Source organism: Scyliorhinus torazame, chromosome 5 (assembly GCF_047496885.1).
Source record: "Scyliorhinus torazame isolate Kashiwa2021f chromosome 5, sScyTor2.1, whole genome shotgun sequence".
NCBI lineage: Eukaryota > Metazoa > Chordata > Chondrichthyes > Carcharhiniformes > Scyliorhinidae > Scyliorhinus > Scyliorhinus torazame.
This window is the reverse complement of record NC_092711.1, coordinates 208968029-208991637: the sequence shown is the minus strand read 5'-3', so window position 1 is coordinate 208991637 and position 23609 is coordinate 208968029. Positions and strand designations below refer to the sequence as shown.

Genomic DNA, 23609 nt, shown 5'->3' with positions numbered 1-23609 from the left:
CAAGACGCTCATTCATCCTGTCTATCCTACCATTCCTACTCTGACTAGCATGTGGCACTGGTAGGAATCCCGAGATTACTACTTTTGAAGTCCTACTTTTTAGTTTATCATCTAACTCCCTAAATTCAGCATGTAGGACCTCATCCTGTTTTTTACTAATATTGTTGGTGCCTATATGCACCACGACATGTGGCTGTTCACCTTCCCCCTTTAGAATGTCCTGCAGCCACTCTGAGACATCTAAGACCCTTGCACCGGGAGGCAACATACCTTCCTGGAGTATTGCTTACGTCCGCAGTAATGCCTGTCTATTCCCCTTACCATCAAATCCCCTATCATATAGCTCTACCAGTCTTTTTCCTGCCCTCCTGCACAGCAGAGCCAGCCAATGTGCCGTGAACTTGGCTACTGCTGCCTTTCCCAGGTGAGCCATCTCCCCCAACAATATCAGTAACAGTAGGTGCCTAAGGACACCGCTTGACCTTATTTTTCTAACTTCTTCGGGAAAAGTGGAGTCAAGTAAGCCTGACAGGAAGACCAGCCAAGAAGGACAGGTCTTTTCAAACAGAAGATTTAGCAGAATTTTGGTGGAGGACCAGAATGGTTACCTGGGAGAGTTGTTGGCAGGTCTGGGCCAGTGTCCTATGTCACAGATCTAGAGGGCCGTGAGGCTAAAAATCATGTTGAACATTCATTTGAGAAGGAGAGAAACTGTCGTCCCAGCTACAGTTTACTACTTGCTGAGTTGGTGGTGTTAGAACTGAGATCCTCTCAAGGGAAATCGACAGGGGTCACAGAAAGGGTTGAAGAGATAGTCAGTACTGCCCTTATTTCAGACTCTACAGATTTGCATTCCCTTGCTGTAGACGTGGATGCCCCCAATCTGGTAAAGCCAGTGGCCAAATTGAGATGTTCGTCAAGAATTAGGAAGTCACCTGATAGACTTACCTTTATGAACTTTGCTTTAAGCACCCATTTTGTAACTCTCTTTGATTGTAAGTAAGTGTAAATAAGAGTTTTTCTGTTTTTGTATTTCAGGGAACTTAAGGGGGAGAATAATGTGGCAGTGTGGCACCTTTAAGGGGCGACGCTTCACGGGCCACGGGCCCCTCACAAAGCCTATGGGGACAGAGCACGTCAACGTTAGCCTGTCAGGTGTTTAGGTGTGGATCTGGCTGTTGAGGTATGGGTAGAGTTAGCTTGGAAGTTGAGGGGATCTGACCTGTGTAGTCGTTGTTGTGTTCTGTATATAGCTCTTCTTAGTTAAATAAATCACTGATGTGATTTCACACTGCCCCATCGTTTGCCTCAAAACACAATAGACTGGAGCTGGCCCCGCCAAGCCACATTTCTGTTTCACCCCGCCGGCGGGATGCTGCAATACGCCGGCTGGTCAATGCGGTTTCCCACTGTGGGGCAGCCCCACACAGTCGGGAAACCCCTGGAATGCTGTCAAAACGGAGCATCCCGCCGGCGGAGAATCCAGCCCCAGATCTACCAGTTCCCAAATGGTCGGAGACCGGCCCTATCCCCCAAGATAAGCGATAGGACCTTCCACAAGCCTAAAGCAATCACTCCATCGGAATTTCCCAGGAAGCTTGGGTTTCTGACGAACAGTTCTCCTGCACTCCTGCTTCCATTACCTTGTGGACTCTGAGTCGGATTCAAAACATCGGACAGTTCCGACATATTCACGTGGATAGTTAACCAATGTTATAACTCCCACAGGGACGACCCGATTATTCTTCCCATGAGCCTCACTGATTATGAGCTCATCTGTTGAGGGGTGCAGGCCCGTCAGCGCAATAGGTTAACTCAGTACCATAAAAGCCGGCCCAGGTCGGAGTCAAGCTGCAGAGTAGTCCCGACTGGGACGACCCTTTCCTTTTGGGAATAAACCATTTTTGACTCCTTTCCGGATTCCCCCATGACTACTAAATAGGCGATGAATATAAAATAGCCGATGCTGCTAACCACTTGATGGACATTCGCCTCTTCACAAAGGAATAAGGTTTGCACCATTTTGAAAATGCGACTCTTTAGCAGACTCGATGCATTTGATTGGGTGTAGAGGACTGGACTCAGCATGCAGAGCATATCCCCTATTTTTTTTAAGGTGAACACTATCGCTGGGGATGATGATTCTTATGACCGCCTGTGGGGCCCCCACTTTCAGTGCCATAAAGAGCTTGATATATCCCATGGCCCCAGGCTCCAAGACGCTCGAAGAGTTAGTGGCGCTCATGGCAAATCATTATGACACCAAGCCGACTGTTATCGTGGAGAGCTATCAATTTAATATGGCCAAGATTACCCCAGGGGAGTCCATTACCGATATTTTGCCATGGTTGCACCAATTGGCGGAGTTTTGCAACTGTGGGCCATCACTACCTGAGATGCGATGGGATCGCCTTATGTGCGGAATAAGTAATAGCCCGACACAGCAGAAATGGGATTATAACAACCTGTGATAAGGAGTGTATACAATTGCATTGTATTGCTGTGCCACGAGTTGCTCCCATAAGGATTACCGTCCAGGTGAATGGCCACCGGTTAAAGATGGAATTGGACACCGGGCCACAAACTCAGTAGTTGGGAGGTACACCTTGGCAGCACACTCAGGGCTCGAGTTCACAGTTGGGTTTGTGGGATGCTGAGGCAAGGCTATTGACCTATATGCGGGAAGTCCCAGCCATCCAAAGGCTGCTGTTGATAATAGTGCGCAGCCCTGGACCGAGTCTGCCGGGCCGTGACTGGCTACAATGCCTCCGGCAGGACAGGCAACGGCTCTTCCAGATGGGCTCCAGAAGACTATGAATTTTGGGTAAGTTCTGAGACGTCTTCCAGGAGGGCCTGGGCAGGATTGAGGGGACATTGGCCAAGATATATGTGAATCCTGAGACCCAGCTAAAGTACGTCCATGCCCACCTGGTGCCCGATGCGCTGCTAGCGGAAGTCGAGGATGAACTCAACCAATTGGAAGGCCTTTATATTATCTGACCAACGCGGTTTGCTGATTGGGCAGCTCCGGTAGCCTGGCTGCTAAAACCTGACAAAACCGTACGCCTGTGCAAGATAAGTTGACCGTAAACAAGGTCTCTTATCTGGACAGGTACCCAATGCTGCGGATAGAAAACCTATATGAGATGTTAGCTGAGGGTCATTCCTTTTCCAAGATCGACACGAGCCACACCTACTGGGGTTGGGAGAAGTGTATTGAGGTGGATAGAAAACTGGTTGGCAGAGAAGAAACCAAGAGTAGGAATCAATTTGGCAGGCAGTAACTAGTGGGGTGCCACAGGGATCGGTGCTGGTACCCCAGGTATTCACAATATGTATTAATAATTTGGATGAGGGAACAAAATGTAATATCTCAAAGTTTGCAGATGATACCAAATTGGTGGGAGGGTGAACTGTGACGAGGATGCAGAGATCCTACAGCATGATCTGGACAGGTTGGGCGAGTGGGCAAATCATTGGTAGATGAAGTATAATTTGCTGTGAGGTTATTTACTTTGGAAGCAAAAACAGGAAGTCAGGTGACTACCTGAACAGTTGTAAATTGGCAGAGGGAGTGTGCAGCGGGACCTGGGAATCATTATGCACCAGTAGCTGAAGGTAAGCATGCAGATGCAGAAGGAGGTAAAGAAGGCTAATGGTATGTTGGCCTTCATTGCAAGAGGTTTCGAGTACAGGATCAGGGATGTGTTGTTGCAATTATACAGGGCCTTAGTGAGGCCACACCTAGAATATTGTGTGCAGTTTTGGTCTCCCTCTCTGAGGAAGGATGTTCTTGCTTTCGAGGGAGTGCAGCGAAGGTTTACAAGACTGATTCCAGGGATGGTAGGACTGACATATGAGGAGAGATTGACTAGGTTGGGATTGTTCTCGCTGGCATTCAGAAGAATGAGGGGGGATCTCATAGAGACTTATACAATTCTAACAGAACTAGACAGGGCAGATGCAGGGAAGATGTTCCCTATGGTGCGTGTGTCCAGAACTGGGAATCACAGCCTGAGGATTCAGGCTAAACCATTTTGGACAGAGATGAGGAGACATTTCTTCATCCAAAGAGTGTTGAGCCTGTGGAATTCATTACCACAGGAAGTAGTTGATGCTAAAACATTGAATATATTCAAGAGACGGCTAGATATAGCACTTGGGATGAATGGGATCAAAGGTTCTGGGGAGAAAGCAGGATTAGGAGCCGAGCTGCAGAGTAGTCCAGACTGGGACTATTACTTGTAAATATGTTGTTCTAGGAAATAAACCATTGTTTTACTCTCCCTTCTGGGCTCCTCCATGACTACTACCCCAGGAAATGTTAGCCAAAGGAAAAACCCAATCAAACTCCTGGGTAACTACAGACTGACTGGGAAGCGCTTACACTGTTTCCTCTCCCAGCCACATCTGCCTGCCCCCCCATCCCTACCTTCCCTCCTTGACCCCCGACCTTATTCCCTTGCCAACTGACTCCACTACAATGCCCCCCCCCCCCCCCAAATGACCCCCTCCCCCCCCCCCCCCCCCTACACATATATACACACACACACACAATTCCCCTGGCTCCCTGTCAACTGACCTGACTAGCTCCCACGGAACGACTCCCCCCACACACCCCGGCTACACCTCGACCTTCCAACCTCCCCCCCACCCCAAATTCTTTACTCCCTGGTGACCTGATCTGTGTAGCCCCACCACCCCACTACTCCCTGAACGTCTGACTCCCCCTCAACCTGAACCAACCTCACCACCCTGCCCACCTATCTCTCTTGCTCCTTACCCACTTACCTTTTCCTTGTAGCTTTTCAATGAAGCTTTGGGGTTTTTAAACTCTTTACTTACCAGAATACGGCAGCTCATTTGTGGGCAGCATGGTAGCACAGTGGTTAGCACAGTTGCTTTACAGCGCTAGGGTCCCAGGTTCAATTCCCGGCTTGGCTCACAGTCTGTGCGGAGTATTCACATTCTCCTCGTGTCTGCGTGTGTTTCCTCCGGGTGCTCCAGTTTCCTCCCGCAGTCCAAAGATGTGCAGGTTAGATGGATTGGCTATGCTATATTGTCCATAGTGTCAAAAAAAGGTTAGGTTGAGGTTTGGGGATAGGGTGGAGGTGTGGGAACAGGGAGGAGGTGTGTACTTGGGTAGATAATATAAAGGCCTTCCAATTGGTTGAGTTCGTCCTCGACTTCCGCCAGCAGCGCATCGGCCACCAGGTGGGCATGGACGTACTTTGGCTGGGTCTCAGGATTCACATATATCTTGGCCAAGGTCCCCTCAATCCTGCCCAGGCCCTCCTGGAAGACGTCTCATTACTTACCCAAAACTTCCAGGCCCGAATGGCCTCCTTCTATCATTCTATAATAAGGGGGAGAGGCTTCTGTACAGATTCTCTCCACTGCTCGCTCCGAAGCTTCCTGCACTGACTGAGTTCTGCAGGCTCCTCCATCGGAAGACTGCCCTGGAAACTCGGAGGAAGGTGAGTGGGTAGGTTTTTTTTGCCTGATCAGGGTCGGAAAGGGTTTCCAACACTCAAACAGAACATTCAAGCCAACCTTTGTGTTTCCTCAGAGAGTGGACCCGTGGATAGAGGAATCTGTCCTTGTTGCTCCTCTGATTTTCAGGGGTTTGGTCGCTCCTGTGGTGAGTGTCTCCGGGACTGTGCAAACTATTCATTGATTACTGATTTTTATATCATCAGAAAAAATTATAACATCCCTGCTGGACCAGTTCCCCAAGGTTCTCCGATCAAAGCGTCTTTATATGACAACTGCTGCTTGCTTGTTATTTTATTTCCTCGGCCTTGTATATGTGACACAGGTATGTTGTGCTTTAATAATTTACTATAATTTTGACAAGTCGTGTGGGTTACAAATTAACAGTCAGAACTTTCACAGGATTAAGTACATTTTTAGTCCTTTTACTTTTCCATTTTATTGAGTGGTATGCAGTGATGATGCGGAACTAAGTAAGCTGCCTCATGGCACCAGGGACTCGGGTTCAATTCTGGCCTGGGGTGACTGTCTGTGTGGAGTCTGCATGTTCTCCCCGAGTCTGCGTTGGTTTTCTCCGGGCGCTCCGGTTTCCTCCCACAGTCCAAAGAGGTACAGTTTAGGTGGATTGGCCACGCTAAATTGCCCCTTATTGTCCAAAGGTTAGGTGGAAATATGGGGATAGAATGGGGAGAGTGGGCCTAGGCTAGGGTGTGCTTTCAAAGAGATGGTGCAGACTTGATGGGCCAAATGGCCTCCTTCAGCACTATGGGATTCTATGATTTTATGACCTTTGCTGGTCCTAAATACAGATGCTGAGGATACAATCTGGTTATGATAGTATTTATGTAAATTTGTAGATCTGTCATCTCACAGCATTCCTTATTTTGAGATCAGAGTCCTGGTCTATTCCTAAACAATGCACATTCTAATTTTCCGTTTTAATTTTAGGCTGGGATTTACTGGCTAATGTTAATTGATTATTTCTGTACTGGATGGGGCATCCTTACAGCTGCTCTGTTGGAACTGATTGGTCTAAGCTGGATCTATGGTGAGTGTTACAGGAAAAAACGGAAATCAAATGAAGTAATTCAATTAAAATACTTGTTTGGAAAAACAGAAACTGCCAGAAATATGCGGTACCCCCTGGCAGTGTTCATAGAGAGAGAAACAGGGTTAACATTTCAGCTTGACATGTCATTTCAGCAGAATTCGGAATGGTTTGAGGTGTAAGGTGTTCAGCAAATGAAATGTGAAATTGGTGGGAAAAGTAACAAAAGGGCTGATTTTCTATTGTCAGAAGGTTTATCATGGGGGAGAGAGGTCCAGGATTGCCTGTCCAGCGCACGGAGGTGAGAATTTAATTAATCTGATTATGAACCCAATTAGATCCGAATATTGCAGATGCTGGGACATTGCTGCTGGCAGAATGGACCCTGAACATGTGCTGTGACTGTCATCTCCACAGAGGCTGTCTGCCAGAAGCAGGCCCGGAGCAGGGTGCGACTGGTGTGCCCATTGGGGCTTGATGTCCATACTGCCAAAAGAGGGGTCTCTCAATAGGATAGACCACATATGTGATTGGAGGGTTTTCGTTAATACTTTGAGGGAACGATGGGTTTTCTCTACAAAGAACAAAGAACAAAGAAATGTACAGCACAGGAACAGGCCCTTCGGCCCTCCAAGCCCGTGCCGACCATGCTGCCCGACTAAACTACAATCTTCTACACTTCCTGGGTCCGTATCCCTCTATTCCCATCCTATTCATGTATTTGTCAAGATGCCCCTTAACTGTCACTATCGTCCCTGCTTCCACCACCTCCTCCGGTAGCGAGTTCCAGGCACCCACTACCCTCTGCGTAAAAAACTTGCCTCGTACATCTACTCTAAACCTTGCCCCTCTCACCTTAAACCTATGCCCCCTAGTAATTGACCCCTCTACCCTGGGGAAAAGCCTCTGACTATCCACTCTGTCTATGCCCCTCATAATTTTGTATACCTCTATCAGGTCTCCCCTCAACCTCCTTCGTTCCAGTGAGAACAAACCGAGTTTATTCAACCGCTCCTCATAGCTAATGCCCTCCATACCAGGCAACATTCTGGTAAATCTCTTCTGCACCCTCTCTAAAGCCTCCACATCCTTCTGGTAGTGTGGCAACCAGAATTGAACACTATACTCCAAGTGTGTCCTAACTAAGGTTCTAGACAGCTGCAACATGACTTGCCAATTCTTATACTCAATGCCCCGGCCAATGAAGGCAAGCATGCCGTATGCCTTCTTGACCACCTTCTCCACCTGTGTTGCCCCTTTCAATGACCTGTGGACCTGTACTCCTAGATCTCTTTGACTTTCAATACTCTTGAGGGTTCTACCATTCACCGTATATTCCCTACATGCATTAGACCTCCCAAAATGCATTACCTCACATTTGTCCGGATTAAACTCCATCTGCCATCTCTCCGCCCAAGTCTCCAAACAATCTAAATCCTGCTGTATCCTCCGACAGTCCTCATCGCCATCCGCAATTCCACCAACCTTTGTGTCGTCTGCAAACTTACTAATCAGACCAGTTACATTTTCCTCCAAATCATTTATATATACTACAAAGAGCAAAGGTCCCAGCACTGATCCCTGTGGAACACCACTGGTCACAGCCCTCCAATTAGAAAAGCATCCTTCCATTGCTACTCTCTGCCTTCTATGGCCTAGCCAGTTCTGTATCCACCTTGCCAGCTCACCCCTGATCCCGTCTAATTAACGTTAATGTTACGTACCCACCTCCAAGGGTGGCACCATGCTGAGGTGCCTTCAGAACAGGCTGAGAAGTGTGTGTGACAGTAAAATGGTGGGGGATGGGGGGGGGGGTGAAATTCCGGTTGTCACCCTGCTGCCTTGGCAATTTGCGAGAAGCAGGGAAAATGGAGAAATGCCTTCTCACCCAGAGGCCAATTAAGTCAATTAAGTAGTGAATGAGGGGCCAAATAACACTTCCCCTGGCATTTTTTCAGTAATGGGTGAGCTCTCCACCACCTGGGGAGACTCCCTGGTAACGCTAGTGCCCTCCCCGTAACTTTGTTGGGCGTTCCTCCTGAATGGGTACTCTATGATCCTTTAGGTTTTCCACCCCGCCCTACCCCATCCCCCACCTACAACTGCAATGTCAGAGCCCAGAGTAAAATCCCCACACTCACCAACCCCCCACCCCTAACCAGGAACTGCCTGATCATTTCTGGCAAACCCAGATTTCTATTTCCAATAGTGAGGGAGGCCTGCTCCGATGGCAATCTCTCTGCTGGTACAGTCCCAGGAATGGCCATCGCTCCCAGTTAGAGACGGTCCCTCTTCTTTTTAGCAGACAGGAGCTCTGAAGGCACAAATTGGCCATCAGGCAAATAGAACCTGCTGCAGGAGTCGTAGAATCAGCTGAAGTAGGCCCCCCCACTCTGGCAAAGTTGATGCCATGGACCCCAACCTCCCTCAGCACCACCTACCTTCCCAGTTAGGGTTGTCAAGGCTTCAGAGCTGCCAGCCCTCTCATTGATAAGTGCAGGCTTAGCTCCTCATTTGTTCCTATGTGGTCTTGGAACCAGTCGGAAAGTTCAGCTCATTAACTTCCTCAGCTGTTTGATAAATGAGCATCTGTCCATCATAAGAACAGAAATGTGGAGGATGGGCAGCACGGTGGCTCAGTGGTTAGCACTGCTGCCACGGCGCCGAGGTCCCAGGTTCAATCCCGGCTCTGGGTGACTGTCCGTGTGGAGTTGGCACATTCTCCCCGTGTTTGCGTGGGTTTCGCCCCCACAACCCAAAGATGTGCAAGGTGGGTGGATTGAACATGCTAAATTGCCCCTTAATTGGAAAAAAACAATGAATTGGGTACACTGAATTGAAAAAAAAAAGAAATGGGGCGGATCCCTGATTGCCGCTCAGTGCTCAGTACCATTCACCACTCCTCACATACTGAAGCAATTCATCCCGGCCCGCAGCAAACCACGACAACATTCATCTTTGAGCTGATTAGTTGCAAGCAACATTTGCCTCACAAAAGTGCCAAGCAAAGACCATCTCCAACAAGAGTGAAACTACAAACACAATAAATAGCAGCAGGTGCAGACCATTCGGCCCATTTGAGCCTGTTCCGCAATTTAACATGACTTGATCTTGACCATCAGCTCCATTTTCCCGCCCGCTCCCCATATCCCTCAAAACTCTCAGGGAGCAAAACTCTGCCTATCCCAACCTGAACTGTATTTAACAATGGAGCCTCCACAACTTCTAGGGTAGAGAATTTCAAGGATTGACAACACTTTGAGTGAAGTAATTACTCCTAATTTAAGTTCTAAATGATTGGTCCTGAGACTGGGTCGCTTCGCTGGGAGTCCCTGACCAGAGGGTAGAACATCCACACTCTCAAGCCTCTTCAGAATGTGAGCAATTTTAAGAGAATGCCTCTGGTTCTTCAAAACACAAGATAATTTCAGCCCAATTAACTTTGCCTCCCATCATTGGACAACCCTGTCATCGCAGGAACCGATTAATTGAACCTTGGCTGTACTGCCTCATTACATCCCATCTATGTGGAGACCAAAACTGGAAACAAGATACCAGATGTGATCTCAGCAAAACCCTGCACAATTTGCAGCAAGATTTCTTTACTCTTGTACTCCAATCCCCTTTGCATTAAAGGCCAATGTGCCATTTGCCTTCTTGATTGCTTCCTCCACCTGCATGCTAACTTTGTGTTCCTTGTACAAGCAGACCCAAATCTCTGTGTACATCAATGCTTACAAGTTTCCTACATTTTGAAAGATATTCTACTTTTCTGTTCCTCCAACCAAAGTGACCACTGTCATAATATACACATCAGTATATGATGGTGCAGAGACACACACTGACTGACACACTGCAAGACCAATCAACACACACAACACAGCAGCCAATCACCAGTTAGGGCACGGTCACTATAAAGACAGAGGGCACTAGTTTTCCCGCTCATTCGGGATGCAGCCTCTGAGACAGACAGAGCCCACAGTCAGTAGCACAAACATCCACCATGTGCTCGCAGTATAGGCTGGTCAGGTAAGGCATAGGTCTTCAGTCAATCTAACAGAGTGTCGACCCACAGTGCAAGTATGTTGAACAGCTCTTAGTTAAATAAAATAGAGTTGTACTATTACAAGTGTTGGTAGCCTGTCTGTGTTACTGCTAAGGTAAACGCAGTCTCCACAGATCCAGAGTACCCAACACATCATGGTACCAGTATGTGATGTTTGAGTTTAATAGACCTACCTTCAAGTGATCTGCCTTCGACCAGCGTTCAGCCATCCGGTAGTATGGACAGCATCTGCCCTCCCCCGCCGCTCCGCATCATCGGCAACCTCGGTGCGAACTGAAAAATCTTTAAACAACGATTCCCGCTATACCTCGAAGCTACAGACCTGGAAGCTGCTTCAGATGCCAGGAAGATTGCTCTCTTCCTTTCCACGGCCGGGGACCACGCCATCCATATCGTCAACTCTCTCACTTTCACTGAAGGTGAAGACAAGTTCAAGACAGTCCTGCTCAAATTTGACAGTCATTGTGACATCGAGGTAAATTAAAGTTTTGAGCGCTATGTCTTTCAACAGCATCTGCAGTGTAAGGATGAACCTTTTGAATCTTTCCTCACCCACCTTCGCATCCTCGCGCAGTCCTGCAATTACGGCTCCACCTCCGACTCGATGATCCGTAACTAGATCGTTTTCGGTGTGCAATCGGACCCCCTACGCCAGCAGCTCCTCAAGGTTAAACAGCTCACCCTTGCGATAGCCATCGTGACCTGCGTTCTGCATGAACACGCCACTAACCGATACGCGCACATTCAAGCAGCTGAAAGGGCGCGGCAAGATCCCCATGAGGCAGAGCGGGTGCAAGCCATTAAACAACTCCAGGGCCTAAGCCTGGATAAGGGCGGCCATTTCGCGCGCTTTTCGCGGGCTCCCGCGCATGCACGCACTGACCGAGGGGACGGCGAGGCCGAAGACCGCACTGCAGAGGCGCGCACTACGTACGATCGCACCGCGCATGCGCGATGGCGTACCGAACGTTCTGACGTCACGACGTGCGGCAACTGTGGCTCCGCCCACTTAAAGAGGCAATGTCGTGCAAAATCCCGACGCTGTCTCCAATGTGGCAAGCTTGGCCACTATGCAGCCCTATGCAGGTCTGCTCAACCTACTACCTCTCGTCGCTCCAACCAGCCATGCATGGATGTCCGAACCATCTAGCCACCGGTCACCGATTCTGACTCCGACTTGATTCCGGACCTTGACACCGAGGATCCTAAAGCACCATTTCGGGTGGGCATCATCACCAAACACAAGATGCTCCAGAAGACAAAAGCCAAGTCTCTCCCAATATTCCGCATTGATCCGGACGATGAGTGGTGTGCCACCCTCACGGTCAACCGATCCCGCATCCGATTCCGCCTGGACTCCGGCGCTTCAGCCAACCTCATTGCGTGGTCTGACTCGAAAGCCTCCATGTCAAGCCTGCCATCTGCCTGCCAGCTTCTGGACTATAATGGTAATGCCATTGCTGCCAGTGGCTCTTGCCAGCTTGAAGTGTCGCACCGGTCATTAAAGGCTAACCTGCCGTACAAAATAGTGGGATCCACTAAAGCCTCCCAGCTTGGTGCTCAGGCGTGCAAACTTCTAAACCTTGTCCAAAGGGTTCACTCCCTGTCACCCGCTGACGCTTCCGCATCTCAGGACGCTGACTTTCGGACACAACTGAATGCCATCATCACCCAATACCACGGTGTATTCAAGGGCATGGGCACACTCCCATACACTTATAAAATCTTGTTAAAAGCAAGTGCCACGCCTGTGGTGCACGCACCTCGCAGGGTACCAGCACCCCTCAAGGACTGCCTCAAGCAGCAGCTGCAGGACCTCCAAGACCAGGACGTAATTTTGAAAGTTAGTGAACCGACTGACTGGGCTGCAGGACCTCCAAGACCATGGCGTAATTTTGAAAGTTACTGAACCGACTAACTGGGTCAGCTCTATGGTGTGCGTGAAAAAAACCATCCGGCGAATTACGCATATGTATTGATCCCAAGGACCTCAACCGCAATATTATGAGAGAACACTATCCCATTCCAAAGCGCGAAGAACTCACCTGCGAGATGACTCGCGCCAAATTTTTCACCAAGCTAGACGTATCCAAGGGGTTCTGGCAGATCCAACTCGACGCATCCAGTCGGAAGCTTCGCACCTTTAACACCCCGTTTGGCCGGTATTGCTACAACCGGATGCCGTTTGGCATCATCTCAGCCTCGGAAGTGTTCCACAGAATAATGGAGCAGATGATGGAAGGTATCGAAGGGGTTCGCGTATATTTGGACGACATCATCATCTGGTCTACCACCCCGCTGGAGCACATTGATTGCATCCAATGCGTCTTCCAACGAATCCATGAGCATGGCCTCCGCCTCAACAGGACCAAATGCTCCTTTGGTCAAACCGAACTTAAATTCCTCGGAGACCACATTTCACAGTTTGGCGTGCAGCTGGATGCTGACAAGGTGTCTGCCATTAAGGCCATGAAGACACCGCAGGATAAGAAGGCGGTCCTCCGCTTCCTGGACATGGTCAATTTCCTGGGGAAATTCATCCCTAACCTCGCCTCCCACACCACGGCTCTCAGGAACCTGGTTAAGAAGACGACCGAGTTCCAATGACTCCCCACCCATGAACAAGAATGGCGGGAACTCAGGGCGAAGCTGACCAAGGCCCCGGTGTTGCCATTTTTCGATCCGGCCAAAGAAACAAAAATCTCCACGGGTGCCAGTCAGTCCGGCATTGGAGCAGTGCTCCTTCAACGTGACGACGCCTCCTCATGGGCTCCTGTCGCATACGCGTCACGTGCAATGACGCCCACCGAACAGCGCTGCGCGCAAATTGAAAAAGAGTGCCTGGGCCTTCTTACCGGAGTCGTCAAATTGCATGATTATGTCTACGGACTCCCAAAGTTCACAGTCGAGACAGACCACAGGCCACTGGTCAATATCATTCAAAAAGACCTTAACAACATGACGCCGTGCCTGCAGCGCATTCTCCTTAAACTCAGGCGGTACGACTTCGAACTCGTCTACACCCCGGGTAAGGAGCTCATCGTCGCCGATGCACTCTACCGATCTGTCACCACACCCTGCGACCCAGCGGGCTTCGTGTGCCAAATTGATGCTCAGGTGGCATTCGCCACATCCAATCTGCCCGTCACGGATGAACGACTCATCCAGATTCGTCGTAAGACAGCCAACGATCCCCTGCTCCAACGTGTCATGCGCCACTTGTCAGGCGGGTGGCTCAGGGGCCAATGCCCTCAATTCTATAACATTAAAGATGACCTGGCGGTGGTAGATGGAATACTACTGAAGCTGGACAGGATCGTCATTCTGCACAGCATGCGGAACCTCGTCCTTGAGCAGCTCCATGAGGGCCACCTGGGAGTGGAGAAATGCCGCCGACGGGCCCGTGAGGCAGTGTGCTGGCCTGGAATCAACGAGGACATTGGCAACACCGTTCTTAACTGCCCAACATGCCAGCATTTCCAGCCTGCTCAGCCAAAGGAGACCTTGCAACCCCATGAGTTGGTCACGTCCCCTGGACCAAAGTGGGCAGCGACCTGTTCCATGCACTTGGCCGGGACTACGTCCTCATAGTGGACTATTTCTCAAACTACCCAGAGGTAGTCAGGCTACACGACCTCACGTCAACTGCGGTCATCCGTGCCTGCAAGGAAACCTTCGCTCGCTATTGCATCCCGGTCACAGTCATGTCCGACAATGGCCCGTGTTTTGTCAGTCAGGAGTGGCCCAATTTTGCCAAATGATACAACTTCACACGTGTCACGTCCAGTCCCCATTATCCAATGGCAAAGCTGAAAAGGGGGTGCACATTGTCAAATGACTCCTGTGCAAGGCGGCCGATGCAGGATCTGATTTTTACCTCGCCCTGCTTGCCTGCAGATCAGTCCCATTGTCCACCAGCCTGTCATCGGCTCAATTGTTGAAGAATCGCACGCTGCGGACGACGGTGCCGGCCATTCATGTCCCGGACTTAAACAACCTTTGACCGTCCTTCGTCGAATGCAGTTGTCTCGGGCCCAACACTAATCGGCGTACGACGCCCGCACCACGGATCTCCCTGCTCTGGCTCCTGATGACGAGGTCCGTGCCCAACTTCCCGATGGTGGTTGGTCCGCCACTGCTGTGGTGCTCAGACAAGTGGCCCCCAGGTCATTTTTGGTTCGTCTACAAGACGGCTCTCTTCGCCGAAATAGGCGGGCACTACGACTCCTTCCTTGCTCTCGAACTGATCATCATGTCCTGCCTCGCCGTCATGACAAACCCGTCACTGACTTTGCAGATCTCCCTATCGCTCTGCCACCCTCTGAGTCCCGCCCATCCCAGAACAGGTGGCCCCTGACCCACCCTTGAGGCGGTCAACCAGAATTCGTCGCCCACCTCAGAGACTGAATTTATGAACTGCCTGAATGCATGGACTCTTTGAACTCATGAACTGATTGTTTCGTTACCCTGTTTGATTGACTCACTGGTTTGTACATACTGTTGTTCTAGTAATATTTTGTGTTACATACTGTCCATCTGCACTAGACACCTTCCAATTAAAATATCTTAGAGTTTCTGTACATAGTCCTGTAAATAGTTAGGAACATTTGCATGCTACATTATTTATTGCCACAAACACACATTTTTTTAGAAAAGAGAGGATGTCATAATATACACATCAGTATATGATGGTGCAGAGACACACACTGACTGACACACTGCAAGACCAATCAACACACACAACACAGCAGCCAATCACCAGTTAGGGCACGGTCACTATAAAGACAGAGGGGACCAGTTTTCCCGCTCATTCGGGATGCAGCCTCTGAGACAGACAGAGCCCGTAGTGAGTAGCACAAACATCCACCATGTGCTAGCAGTATAGGCTGGTCAGGTTAGGCATAGGTCTTCAGTCAATCTAACATAGTGTCGACCCACAGTGCAAGTATGTTTAACAGCTCTTAGTTAAATAAAATAGATGGTAGCAGAAAAGTACTTTTCACTGTACCTCGGTACATGTGACAATAAACAAATCCAATCCTATCCAATCCAATGGTATCATCAGCAAACATCGAAATATTACTCTGTCTCTTAAGTCGTGAGGACAGAATGTAAATAGCCGAGGCCCCAGGCACTGATCCTTGCATCATTCCACTATTTACTGCCTGCTAACTTGGCAAAAATACCTATTTATCCTCACTCTTTGCTTCCTATCCATTAGCCAATCCTGCATCCATGCCAAAGTATTACCCCAAAGTCTGTAAGCCCTGATCTTGCTCATTAACCTTTTGTATGGCATCTTATTGAATGCCTTTTGGGAATTACACATCTCGTGGTTCCCCTTTATCTCTCCTGATAGCTGCAGCTTCAAAAAAAATTAATACGTTTGTCAAGCAGGATTTGCCTTGATTAAAACCACGTTGACATTTTAAAAAATCATAATCTGTTTTTGTAAGTGTGTTGTTAAGTCTTCCTTAATAACAGCTTCAGGTGTTTCCCTACCAACTGATGTTAGGTTGTGCAACCTTTTTTCTTTCTCCCTCCTTTCTTGAAAATTGTGTGACATTTTCCAGTTTCCAATCTAATGGAACTATTCCAAGATCTAAAGAATTTTGAAAATCTTAGCTATAGAGTTACCTCGCGCGCAGGCTACCTCTTATAGAAACCTAAGTGTAGGCCATCAGGTCACAGAGAGTAGTTGGATTTTACTTTCTCGAGTTTCAGCAGTACTTTTCTCTGCTGATATTAATTTCTCTTGGTATATTTATAAAAGCTCTTATAATCTGATTTTATATTTCTGATTGGTTTAACATTCTATTTTTACCATTTCTAACAAACCTTTCGCCTGGTTTCTAAAATATTTCCAATCCTCAGACTTTCTACAATTTTGTGCAGCATCTTCTTTTAATCTAACACTATCCTGAATTTTCTGAATGAGTCGCAGATGGGTCTTTCTGGCTGTGTTTTTGCTTTTCAGTGGGATAAATTTTGGTTGAAGATTTTGAGTTGTTCCTTTCACTCTTTTCCACTGTTCCATACCTTTTTAGTCTTTATACACAATGAACCATAGCCACTTTCCACTCACACAGATGCAATTGGCTTTGTGAAGTTCAAGATTCTTGTTTGCAATGGGACAATGTCACTTTTAAACTTACAACACCAGGTTAAAGTCCAACAGGTTTGTTTCGATGTCACTAGCTTTCGGAGCGCTGCTCCTTCCTCAGGTGAATGAAGAGGTCTGTTCCAGAAACACATATATAGACAAATTCAAAGATGCCAAACAATGCTTGGAATGCGAGCATTAGCAGGTGATTAAATCTTTACAGATCCAGAGATGGGGTAACCCCAGGTTAAAGAGGTGTGAATTGAGGCTTGGTACAGCAGCGCTCCGAAAGCTAGTGACATCGAAACAAACCTGTTGGACTTTAACCTGGTGTTGTAAGGCTTCGTACTGTGCTCACCCCAGTCCAATGCTGGCATCTCCGCATCATGACTTTTAAACTTGACATGGAATTCAATTACATTATGATCACTATTTCCCAGTGGATCTTTTTACCGCAATGTCACTAATTTACCCTACTTCATTATGCAATACAATAAAATAGTTTTATTCCTAGTTGGTTCCACAATGTATTGCTTCAAGAAACTGTCACAAAAACATTCTACTCACTCATCTCTAAGAACAATCTTGCCAATTTGATTATCACAGTCTATATGAAGATTAAATTCTCCAACAATTTTACATTTATTTAATGCGTTGTGCAATGGTGTAACTACTGTTAGGGGGCCTTTTATCTATTCCCATCAATGATTTCTAACTCTTGCTGTTCCTAATTTTTACCCATACTTATTCAACTTCATGATCTTCTCAGGCCAGATCCCTTCATAATATCCTTCTGTTATCTTGCACTATCAGGGCTAGCTTTCCTCCTTGTTCATTCACCTTTCCAAAATATTATATATCCTGGAATATTTATTTCATAACCTTGATCGTTTTGTAACCAAGTCCCTGTGAAGATGATTAAATCTAAATTGTTTGCCTCTATTTGTGGCACTAATTCATCTATCTTATTGCAGATACTTTGTGCATTTCAAATGTTTACTTCTATTCCTTTCAATATCCTTATTCACCAATGTCCAATTTCTGTTGAGCTCATTTGTCCGTTCCTGACCCACTCTGCTTGTCTTTGCCACATTGCTATATTATCCTGATGCAGTGACATTTTATCTTTGGATTTCTGAATCGCCCTCACCAGAGCAATCTCCGCTCTTTGTTAGTTTAAAGCCCATCCACAGCCCAAGTTAAGATTGGCCAGGATACTGGTCCCGTCCAGTTCAAGTGGAGTCCACCCCAATGGAATAGCTCACTCTTTCTTTAGTACTGATGCCAGTGCCCCATCAATCAAAACCCTTTCTTCACACTTCACTCTTTGAGACATCTATTTTATTCTCTAATCTTCTTGGCCCCCTGCCAATTGATGCATGGATCAAGTAACAATCCAGAAGTTCTGCGTTTTAATTTGGTCCCTAACTCCCTCAAATTCGCTTAGCTCAACATCATTCCTGGTTCTATGCATTTTGGTTCCCAAGTGGACCACAGCAACTGGATCTCTCCCTTCACTCTAAATTCCTCTCCAGCCATGAGGCGATGTCCTTAACCCTGGCACCAGGCAGAAAACACAACCTTCGGAGCTCCCAGTCATGACTGCAGAGAACAGTATCCATTTCCCTGTCTCCAATCACTACCACATTCCTATTCACTACCTCCATTGAATAGCACCCTTCACCATGGTGTAATGACCAGTCCCCTCATCCACACTGCAATCTTCTCCTCATCGACACACATAGGGAGTAAGCAGCTCGTACCTGTCCGACATGGGGCTCCTCCATCACTACATGCTGGGTTCCCATACTTGACGAACTCACACTCACACCCTCCTGTCCCTGCTCATTGACCAGCTCTAAGATTCAGTCTATCTCAGGGGTGTGAGTGCCAGGTAAATCTTCCCCTCACTGTTTCCCCCAGTGTCCACAAACTCAGACTCCAGCTCAGTATCGTGGAGTTGAAGTTGTCTCAGCCACAGACACTATTTCAGAAATGGTTGTCCCTGATTGCAGTGCATTCCACAGATTCCCACAGACCATATCATGACACACCACCAGCTCTGTCATTTCTGTCCAACCTCATTTATTTAATTAGTCAACGAGTTTAACATTTGCACAGCTAAGATAACAGAAAGTTGCCCAGTTTAGAGTCAATGAAGAAAACTTACCAACTACTGGAGGCTGAAAAAAAGTAGAAAAAGACACACCCCTTCTCCCCGAATTGCACCGAATTCCACCTGATTCAAATTCCAAACAATAGTGTCTACGTCTCACTCTGCCACAATCTCTGGGCGCGATTTTTCCATAATGTAGTGCCCAATGTCGATACCATTGTGGCAAGAGCATTGCAGGAGAGGCCCAAACCAGGCTTCATGTGGGGCGTACAACTGCGCGAGTCACCTGACCATCACTAGCATGATCCAGGTAAAGATCTTTAAATGAGCTATTAGGCTCAACTAAATATGCATGGCTGAGTTGTGGCTGCATTCTCCCAGCCCCCAAGAGTCATTGGTCATACCGGCGAGGCCTCACTGGGCGATAATTAGTACTTGTCTCCACAAGTGCAGATCTGACATGATGGCCACTCAGTGGTCTTGGAGGCCTTGGAGCCCCCCGGGTGGTCAGGGACAGGGCAGAGCAGTGCACTGGCACTGTCCCTGGCAATGGGGAACCCTGGCAATGCCAACCTGTCATTGCCAGGTTACCAGGTTGGCACTGACAAGGTAACATGGGCAATGCCCAGGTGCCAGGCTGGCACTGCCATGGTACGCGCCTGAAGGGGCCAAGCCCTGGAGTGCGGGTAGGCAGGGACAGAATGAAGGTTGGAGGTTGGGGGGGAGGGGGGGACGTAAAAGGGTGCTCCTGAAAGGGGAGGGCCATCAGCCAACCCATAGCGGTATGCTCACTTTTGGGGGTTGTGCGATGTCCTGATGCCCACAAGGATGGATGGGTGTGGGGCAAGGTCAACCTCATGCCTGTGTAGTGGGGTGGGGCTCATGCTAAATTTTATTGATAGAGGGGTTGGTCCTTGGGATGTTGCCCTTGTCTGCGGGGGAGTTTGCCTTGTCCATGGGAGGAGGGAGTGGAGGAACCAAGCTCACTTTGAGATCCGGGCAAACTTTCAAAACTGCGTACCGGTCTGACTGGTGAGTTTAATTCCCCATTGCAGTGTGGATTTCAAAGTGAGGGATTGACAAGTGAGAAACTCCCCAAGGCCCAAAGAAATGACTAAGGGTGGGATTCTCTGACCCCGGCCGCCTGGATTTCATTCCACGATGAGACGGTGATTCGGGCATTGGGACAAAATTGGGATCAGTGCCTGGCACTGACTCAAATGCCATGCTCCAAACCCAGACTGACGGTGTGAATGAGACCAAGGCCACAGGCCAGCAGGATTATGTAAATAAATGTAAATGGGTGTAATGGCCCATTGCCTTTAATACAGTGAACCCAGCACCCTATGCTCCACCCTCCCATGGTTCTCCAGTCCCTGTGAGGGCCACCACGCCAGGGCCACAATGATAGAGACCATCCGAGCCCATCCGTGGCTCAACCCCCACCCGCACCACAAATCGGCCCCGTATTTCCCCCTCTCACCCTATGCTGCACATCAGCCCCAAACCCCTGGATTGTCTGAGTGCCCCCCCCCCCCCACCCACAAGTATGGGGGTGACCGACCCACCCCTTCACAGGGACCTCTGTAATAGGGGATCCCCACAGGGACTCCTGTGATTGGGGGGCCTCCCCACAGGCACCCCCTGACTAAAAGGGACCCCCAGGGACCCTTGACTAGCAGATCCCCCACCGTGGACCCCCCCCCACTAAAAGGACCTCCCTGGACCCACTGACTAAGGGACCCCCCCCCAACAGACCACTCCCCCTGCAGAAAAGGAAGGTAAGTGCAGTGAAAGCCCATACTTGAGTGATTGGAATGCACTTAGCGCTTGGAATGCACTTAGCTTTCTTTGATGTGGTCAATTTTGTAAATCAGTGCAGTTCCAACAATATTCTAGATATTAAACACCATCCAAGACAAAGCAATCCATCCATCTATCAGTTTAAATATTCAATTCCACCACCACCAGCATACAGTGTGTGTGCCATCTGTAAGATGTCCTGTTGCATATCACCAAATCATGTTCAACAACAGCTCGCAAACATTTGGTCCTCCAGCTGGGAGGACAAGGGCAGCAGATACATGGGAACACAACCACATATAAGTTCCTCTCCATGCCACACACCATCTTGACTTAGAATTATATCACTGTTCCTAGAACTACAATCCTAACCACACTGTGGGTGCACCTGCACCACATGGATTGCAGCGGTTAAAGGAGGTGACACACCACTACCTTTTCAGAGGCAATTAGGTTTGGACAACAAATGCTGATGTTTTACAATTTTGTTAATTTTCCCACCCTGTTTGAAATTCTGAGCAATCTCTTCTCTGATTTAACCTGTTCATTAGTGACACTTAGCACAAGATGAACTTCTACAGTAAACAAGCTGCCCTGAAGACTGGACAAACCAAGTGATTGTGTCTCTCTGCTTCCTTGTTGTTCACAGGGGCAAACAGATTCATCAAGGACATTGAGATGATGATTGGCAAAAGGAGTTGGCTCTTCTGGCTGTGGTGGAGAGCCTGTTGGATTTATATCTCTCCATGTTTGCTGGCAGTAAGGAGATATTACATAATTGCTCGATAGATTATTGCTAACTTTTTTTTCAATGATAAATATTAGAAATATCAGTACAGCCAGGGCAGTGTTGGGGCTGCAATATGTGGGGTTTGGGAACTGTGAGGCTTATTATTATCGACAGGATGTGTCTCCACTTTGGGATGCTCCAGCTCAGAATTATTGAGCTGCTATGAACGTTGGAGACAACCTTACATATAACAGCAAAACAAGTATATTGAGATAGTTTTCTCCAGAATCAGTCACATCTTATCGGTAAGCACTGAGTCAGAAAGTGGAGTGTGTGACTGTCAGTCAACAGGATGGGACAACCTACAGGAAACATTGAAGGAGATCCCTCAGACTCGGACCACACATTGTCCCAGGTGACCATAGGCTGCATTCCCCTATGAGGGGGAGAGCTGACTGGTGGTGATTTAACCTGAGGATCACCACACCTCAGGCAAGGGGCAAGATTGTCTGGGGGCCAACAACGTTGACTTGAAAACGGCCATAATAATCACCATTCCGACGAAGGACTTAAGCTCAGATATGTTTCTGGGGGTCGGTGCCTCTTTTATTGATCTAACCTTGTCTTCCATGGGGTGCAACCCAGTAACTATTCAGTAACCCAGGTAAGCCACTTTGGTGTCCTAAAAAGTACACTTCTCCTTCTTTATGTGAACGCCAGTCTCTTGATATCTTCTCACCTCTTCCAAGTTAGCTAGGTGCGCGTTTTCCACCGATCCTGTTATCAATACATCATCCAGGTATGCTATTATATGGGGCAATCCTTGTATTAAACTTTCCATCGTTCTCGGGAATATGGCACAAGCTGACGACACATCAAAAGGCAGATGCATATACTGAAACAAACTCGTATGTGTGTGTCAATTGTAACATAACTTCAGGAAGCATCGCCCAACTCAAGCTGCTGATAGGCATGAATCATGTCTAACTTTGTATCAGACTGACCTCCAGCCAGCTTGTGTACAAGTCTTGTTTCGCTTGGCAACCCGAATCACTTTCAACGATGCAGATGGCCTTGTCTGGTTTTGCCACAGGGACTATGGGAGCTGCTTATTCTGCAAACTGGAGTGACCAGATTATTCCTAGTTCTTCTAACCTTTTCAATTCTATCTCCATCTTTTCCAACAGGCTTCGGGCAAGGATCTGGCCCTGAAAACACATAGGGCTGCCTTTGGGCCGATGTGCATCTTCGCCTGCAGGCCCTTAATTTTCCCTGGTTCATCACAAAAAAGATCACTGTACTTCTTTATTCAAACAGGCCTCCTTCTTTTATTTGAAAAATTGATGTCCAATTGAATTGGATTTATTTGAGTTGGTTATGTCCCAGTAAACCTGGTCCTCAACCTAATGCAACTATCAGTGTGAGTTGGCCTGACGACTGCTGATATCTCATTGGTATGGTGGTAGTACCCATGAACTTGATGGCTCTACCATGCAGACTGCCAGTTTTGTTGATGTGCTCCTTAACCCAAAAGCTGAACCAATTAATTATTGTTCCCCTTTCACGGTGATGGATGCTCCCACCACAGTAATGAGGGCTACATTGCAATAATTTGTAGGGAAATCTAGTACACCGTGTTCTCGCGATATGCTACTGCCTTCATCGATGAGCAGGCTTGACATACTCTTACACCAGTGCTGCAAGTGCCCCTTCCTGTGGCATGAAGTGCATTCTACTTCCTTAAATTTGCAAGCTTCTGGGGAGGGATTACCCTCGCACCGGTAACACGCAGCTTTGATCCTTGGTGTTGCATTCAGTCTCCTCAGCTGCTACATTGGCTGCCCATTTAAAGCTGATGTCTTCACTTTTGGACCATTACTGACTGCAGCTTCCCGCCTAACTGATGAACTGTGCCGTATGGGCGCTCCCAACCCCGCACCCCACCCTCCACCACACACCACCATCCCCATCGGCCGCCACCCGCCAGCGGCCCACCCAGAACAATGCCCACAGTAGCCCCTATGGAGGCTGCGGTGAGGGGAGTGCCAGCCAACAGTGCCCCTGGCATCAGGGTTGGGCGCAAAGGCTGGAGCCCCCCACAGTGCCGATCTCCGATGGGACCAGGGGTGCAGAGATGGGGGGGGGGGACACGGAAGCAGAGCCCGCAGTGCCTACCAGGGCCACCTTGTATCTCAGTGGACCTGGTTAGGCAGGGGGGTACGCACCATGCTAACATGTCAGCCTTTGACC

At 48.3% G+C, this 23609-nt stretch overlaps 1 protein-coding gene across 1 annotated transcript in view; it reads left to right on the top strand.

The window, feature by feature from the left end:
* LOC140418103 (sodium- and chloride-dependent neutral and basic amino acid transporter B(0+)-like) overlaps window positions 1-23609 on the top strand; it is a 226446-nt gene that overhangs the window by 171873 nt on the left and 30964 nt on the right. Inside the window, exons 10-12 of the mRNA XM_072501522.1 lie at window positions 5700-5818; window positions 6442-6541; window positions 21279-21388. Coding sequence (XP_072357623.1) covers window positions 5700-5818; window positions 6442-6541; window positions 21279-21388 — 329 coding nt within the window. The remainder of the gene's footprint in view (window positions 1-5699; window positions 5819-6441; window positions 6542-21278; window positions 21389-23609) is intronic.